The sequence below is a fragment of the Delphinapterus leucas genome, chromosome 9, assembly GCF_059928025.1.
Source record: "Delphinapterus leucas isolate spDelLeu-1000000601 "Yukka" chromosome 9, BTC_Dleu_Yukka2, whole genome shotgun sequence".
In the NCBI taxonomy this organism is placed as follows: Eukaryota; Metazoa; Chordata; class Mammalia; order Artiodactyla; family Monodontidae; genus Delphinapterus; species Delphinapterus leucas.
Genome location: NC_143137.1, coordinates 45,880,649 through 45,887,164, shown reverse-complemented (window position 1 = coordinate 45,887,164; position 6,516 = coordinate 45,880,649). Strand labels below are relative to the sequence as shown.

The 6,516-nt window shown below is 43.6% G+C and overlaps 1 protein-coding gene across 13 annotated transcripts in view; it reads right to left on the bottom strand.

Annotated features, from left to right (window-relative positions):
* NOD1 (nucleotide binding oligomerization domain containing 1) overlaps positions 1–6,516 on the bottom strand; it is a 132,681-nt gene that overhangs the window by 63,969 nt on the left and 62,196 nt on the right. Inside the window, exon 11 of one of the 13 annotated variants that reach the window (XM_089917553.1) lies at positions 7–6,416. The exons of the other annotated variants lie outside the window; for them this stretch is intronic. Within the exon in view, the coding sequence (XP_089773679.1) occupies positions 6,350–6,416 (67 nt within the window). The 3' untranslated portion in view covers positions 7–6,349. Of the gene's footprint in view, positions 1–6; positions 6,417–6,516 lie in introns of those variants that run through there. 13 annotated transcript variants of the gene reach the window in all.

Below are 6,516 nucleotides of genomic sequence, written 5' to 3'. Positions count from 1 at the left end.
CTGAGGGCAGAGGGAAGACAGTGAAAGTTACCTCATGCTCATCCCTTATTTTCTGCTCGTGGCCATGGTGTGTATACTCAACACACAGATGTTTCTGCTCCATCCCTGGAGCTGTGGCCTGGAGATGAACCCCTCCACCAGCCCCTTAGTGAGCTGCTCGGGAGGAAAAAAAGCAGTAGAAGGCTTATGAACAGAAATCAAATCAGACAGCTGCACAATTAGGAACCAAGTCTCACCCCTGAGCTTTTGGAGAGCTGTCAGTCAGAGCCTAAGCTCACAGCTATCCCTGAAATGTCACCTGCAGGATATACAGGTTGGTGGCAGCTTGAAAGGAAGGCCTGTGGCGGTGCCAGACCCAATATCCATTTGACCCTGTGCAGGGGTGCCGGACATTCTTGAAGACATAGTCGGTCTTGCATGAAGCAAAGATCAGAAAGCACACTGAGAAAACTTATCGGCAATTTCCCTGCTATGTAAAGAGGAGGTGACCAAACCATGTTGTTCAGATTGTTGCAGTTTGGGTGGGGAGGTGCCATGACAAGCCGTATTCTCTCCCCCACAGTAGAAAGCCTTAGAGGATCTGGCTAAATCGAGGGTCTGCATGGTAAGACGTTGGGCTCCCATCCTGGCCCTGCCCCCCACCACCTGGGCATGCTTGGGTAATGGGTAGTCTCTGAGGCCTTAGTCTCGTCTGTAAAGCAGGTATAAGAAGAGCATTTCCTCCCAGAGTTGTTGTGAGGATTCAGTGAGTTAATATATGCAAAGCACTCCAAACAGTGCTGAGCCTATAATAAGAGTCAGCTATTCCTAAAAGGCTGAGGGTCACTGTCTACAGAAAGCAAGTCTGCCAGGCTCACCACAGAACTGGGGCTGCCTCAGCTACGTGCTCTCACCAGGCAAGCGGCCTGCTGACATCCCTGCCGGTACAGCTTCTAAAACCCCAGAATGAGAGTTTTCAGCATTTTGCGTAAAAAGTGTGTGTACTAGATAAAACTGCATGCTATCAAACTTTGAATAAAGTGGAAAACTACTCATGACATGAGATTAAGTGAAAAAAGGTAGAATAAAATTCTGTACAGATAGTTTGACCTCTACCATATTAAAAAAAATAGTATAGAGAGAACATAAACTGCATGAGAGAGAGCAAGAAAGCTTACCTGACCTCAAGTGTTGACAATAATTATTTCTGAGATGATCTCCATTATACTGTTCATATTTTCCATAGTTTACAAATAAAATTATCTATGTCTCTTCTAGAGTCAGAGAAAAAATCATAACTCTATGAAAAGCTGTAGTCTCCTGAACCAAAACCATAATGAAATATCACCTCACACCCGTATGGATGGTTACTATCAAAACACCAGAAAATAACAAGTTGTTGGTAAGGATGTGGAGAAATTGGAACCCCTGTGCACTGTTAGTAGGAATGTAAAATGGTATAGCTGCTGCAGAAAACAATATGGTGGTTCCTCAAAAAATTAAAAATAGACTTACCATGTGATCCAGCAATTCCACTTCTGGGTATATACCCAAAAGGATTAAAAGCAGGGTCTCAAAGAGATACATGTACACCCATGTACATAGCAGCATTATTCACAAGAGCTAAAAGGTGGAAACAATCCAAGTGTCCACTGACAGATGAATGGATAAACAACTGTGGTATATATATAGAATGGTCTGTTACACGGCCTTAAAAAGGAAGGAAAGTCTGACACATGCTACAACATGGATGAACCTTGAGGACATCATGCTAAGTGAAATAAGCCAGTCACAAAAGAAGACAAATACTGTATGACTCCACTTATATGACTCCCTACAGTAGTCAAATTCACAGGAACAGAGAATACTATAGAAAGGTGGTTGCCAGGGCTGAGGGGAGGGGAGAATGAGTTTCTGTTTTGCAAGATAGAGTCCTGGAGATGGATAATGGTGATGGTTGCGCAACTATACGGACTTAAGCCACTGAACTGTACACTTAAAAGGTTAAGATGGTAACTTTTGTTATGTGTATTTTCAATAAAAAATTGAATTAAAAAAGCCTCCAGAGGGCTTCCCTGGTGGCGCAGTGGTTAAGAGTCCGCCTGCAAATGCAGGGCACACGGGTTTGTGCCCCAGTCCAGGAAGATCCCACATGCCGCGGAGCGGCTGGGCCCGTGAGCCGTGGCCACTGAGCCTGCGTGTCCGGAGCCTGTGCTCCGCAACGGGAGAGGCCACAACAGTGAGAGGCCCACTTACCGCACACACAAAAAAAAGCCTCCAGAGACAAGGTGGCAGAGTAGAAGGATGTGAGCTCACCTCTTCTTATGAAAACACCAAAATTACAACTAAATGATGAACAACCATTGATGAAAAAAATGCTGGAACCTACCAAACAAGGTGTCCTGCATCCAAAGACAAAGAAGAACCCACAACGAGACAGTTTGAGGGGAGCAATCGTGATAAAATCAAATCCCATACCCACCAAGTGGACAACCCCCAAACTGGAAAACTATCACAGAAGTTCTCCCACAGGAGTGGAAGTTCTCCCACAGGAGTGAAAGTTCTGAGCTTCACGTCAGGCTCCCCAGCCTGGGGGTCTGGCAATGGGAGGAGGAAGAGCCCCAGAGAATCTGCCTTTGAAGGCCAGCGGGATTTGATCACAGGAATTCCACAGGACTGGAGGAAACAGAAACTCCACTCTTGGAGGGCACACACAAGGTATTGTGCACACCAGGACCCAGGGAAAAAAGCAGTGACCTCTCCTAAGAGCCTAGGCCAGACCTATATGCTGGTGTTGGAGGGTCTCCTGCAAAGGCAGGGGGCAGCTGTAGCTCACTGTGGGGACAAAGACACTGGTGGCGGTAGTTCTCGGGAGTACTCATTGGTGTGAGCCCTCCTGGAGGCTGCCATATTTTCACCAACACCTGGCCCCACCCAATAGAATGTTGGCTCCAGTGCTGGGTCACCTCAGGCCAACCAAGTGGGAACACAGCCCCACCCATCAGCAGACAGGCTGCTTAAAGTCTTCCTGACCACACAACTGCCGGCTGAACACACCCCCTGACACAGCCCTGTGCATCAGAGGGACAAGACCCAGCTCCACCCACCAGTGGGCAGGAACCAGTCCCTCCCACCAGGAAGGCTGCACAAGCCTCTTAGACCAGCCTCATCCACCAGGGGGCAGACAAAAGAAGCAACAAAAACTACAACCCTGCAGACTGTGGAAAGGAAACCACAATCACAGAAAGTTAGACAAAATGAGACAGCAGAGGAATATTTCCCAGATGAAGGAACAAGATAAAACCTCAGAAGAACAACTAAGTGAAGTGGAGATAGGCAATCTACCCAGGAAAGAATTTAGAGTAATGATAAGAAAGATGATCCAAGATCTCAGAAAAAGAATGGAGGCACAGATTGAGAAGAATCAAGAAATGTTTAACAAAGACCTTGAAGAACTAAAGAACAAACAAACAGACAATAAAATAACTGAAATAAAAAATACAGCAGAAGGAATCAATAGCAGGATAAGTGAGGCAGAAGAACAGATAAGTGAGCTGGAAGCCAGAATGGTGGAAATCACTGCTACAGAACAGAATAAAGAAAAAAGAATGAAAAGAAATGAAGATGGGCTTCCCTGGTGGCGCAGTGGTTGAGAATCTGCCTGCTAATGCAGGGGACACGGGTTCGAGCCTTGGTCTGGGAAGATCCCACATGCTGTGGAGCAACTAGGCCCACGAGCCACAACTACTGAGCCTGCGCATCTGGAGCCTGTGCTCCGCAACAAGAGAGGCCGCGATAGTGAGAGGCCCGCGCACCGTGATGAAGAGTGGCCCCCGCTTGCCACAACTAGAGAAAGCCCTTGCACAGAAACGAAGACCCGACACAGCCAAAAATAAATAAATAAACAAATGTGGGGTTTTTTTAAAAAAAAGGTTGGCCCAGTTTAAAAAAAAAAAAAGAAATGACAATCTTAAAAGACCTCTGGGACGACACTAAATGCACCAATGTTCACATTATAGGCGTCCCAGAAGGAGAAGAGAGAGAGAAAGGACCTGAGAAAATATGTGAAGAGATAATAGCTGAAAACTTCCCTAACGTGGGAAAAGAAACAGTCACCCAAGTCCAGGAGGTGCAGAGAGTCCCAGACAAGATAAACCCAAGGAGGAACACACCAAGACACATAGTTATCAAATTGACAAAAATTATAGAAAAAATATTAAAAGCAACAAGGGAAAAATGACAACATACAAGGGAACTCCCATAAGGATATCAGCTGATTTCTCACCAGAAACTGCAGGCCAGAAGGGAGTGGCATGATATATTTAAAGTGATGAAAGGGAAGAACCTACAACGAAGATTACTCTACCCAGCAAGGATCTCATTCAGGTTAGACAGAGAAATCAAAAGCTTTACAGACAAGTAAAAGCTAAGAGAATTCAGCACCACCAGACCAGCTCTGCAACAAATGTGAAAGGAACTCCTCTAGGTGGGAAAGAAGCCAGCAACTTAAAACAACCTTGTACATATATAGACTGCCATATCAAAACCCCATGGGAGGCAGAAATAGAGACACAGATGTAGAGAACAAACGTATGGACACCAGGTTGGGGAAAGCGGCGGGGGTGGTGGTGGTGGTGGTGTGATGAACTGGGCGATTGGGATTGACATGTATACACTGATGTGTATAAAATTGATGACTAATAAGAACCTGCTGTATACTAGGAATAAACCTACCTAGGGAAACAAAAGACCTGTATGCAGAAAACTATAAGACACTGATGAAAGAAATTAAACATGATACCAACAGATGGAGAGATATACCATGTTCTTGGATTGGAAGAATCAATATTGTAAAGATGACTATACTACCCAAAGCAATCTACAGATTCAATGCAATCCCTATTAAATTACCAATGGCATTTTTTTACGGAACTAGAACAAATCATCTTAAAATTTGTATGGAGACACAAAAGACCCCAAATAGCCAAAGCAGTCTTGAGGGAAAAAAACGGAGCTGGAGGAATCAGGCTCCCTGACTTCAGACTATACTACAAAGCTACAGTAATCAAGACAGTATGGTACTGGCACAAAAACAGAAACAGATCAATGGAACAAGATAGAAAGCCCAGAGATAAACCCACACACCTATAGTCAATTAATCTATGACAAAGGAGGCAAAGATATACAATGGAGAAGAGACAGTCTCTTCAATAAGTGGTGCTGGGAAAACTGGACAGCTACATGTAAAAGAATGAAATTAGAACACTCCTTAACACCACACACAAAAATAAACTCAAAATGGATTCGAGACCTAAATGTAAGACCAGACACTATAAAACTCTTAGAGGAAAACATAGGAAGAACACTCTTTGACATAAATCACAGCAAGATCTGTTTTGATCCACCTCCTAGAGTAATGGAAATAAAAACAAAAATAAACAAGTGGGATCTAATGAAAGTTCAAAGCTTTCGCACAGCAAAGGAAACCATGAACGATGAAAAGACAACGCTCAGAATGGGAGAAAATATTTGCAAACGAATCAACAGACAAAGGATTAATCTCCAAAATATATAAACAGCTCATGCAGCTCAATATTAAACAACGCAATCCAAAAATGGGCAGAAGACCTAAATTTTAGAGGTATAAGTAATAAATCGATAGTGGAAACAAAATGTAATCATTAAAAAAAATCCCCATTAATGCAAGAAAAAGGAAAAAAGAAACAAAAGTTTGGACCAAACGGAAAAGAGCTGGCAAAGTAATAGATTTTAATCCAATCAGTAATCACATTAAATGTGAATAATCTAAACATACCAATTAAAAAGAGACTGTCAGTTTAGATAAAAAGGCAAAACCCAACTAGATGCTGCCTACAGACCAAGATGACGGTGAAGTTGTAAAGGGGGTGTGCATATTTGGAGTTTTGGGGGTTACTGATTTGGGTGGTAGTTGTACAAAGTACTTCCTTTGTAATTGCTTGTTAAACTCCATTTTATATACTTGATATGTATATTCCCGATAAATAAATAAAGCTAACTGGCAATCAAATGTCTGCTGAGGTGGGGGGGGGGGGAAGAACCTGCTGTATAAAAAACCAAATAAAATAAAATTCAAAAATTAAAAAACCTCATGGGAACAGCAAACCCAAAAACTACAATAGATACACACACACAAAAGAAAAAGCAACCCAAACACAACTCTAAAGATGGTCATCCAACCACAAGAGAAGAGAACAAAAGAGGAAGGGAAGAAAAAAGACCTACAAAAACAAACTCGGGCTTCCCTGGTGGTGCAGTGGACGTGGGTCCATGCCCCGGTCCAGGAAGATCCCACATGCCACGGAGCAGCTAGGCCTGTGAGCCGTGGCCGCTAGGCCTGCGCGTCCGGAGGCTGTTTTCCGCAACGGGAGAGGCCACGACAGTGAGAGGCCCGCGTACTGCAAAAAAAAAACAAAACCAAAATGATTAAGAAAATGGCAATAGGAACATACATATGGATAATTACCTTGAATGTAAATGGATTAAATGCTCCAACCA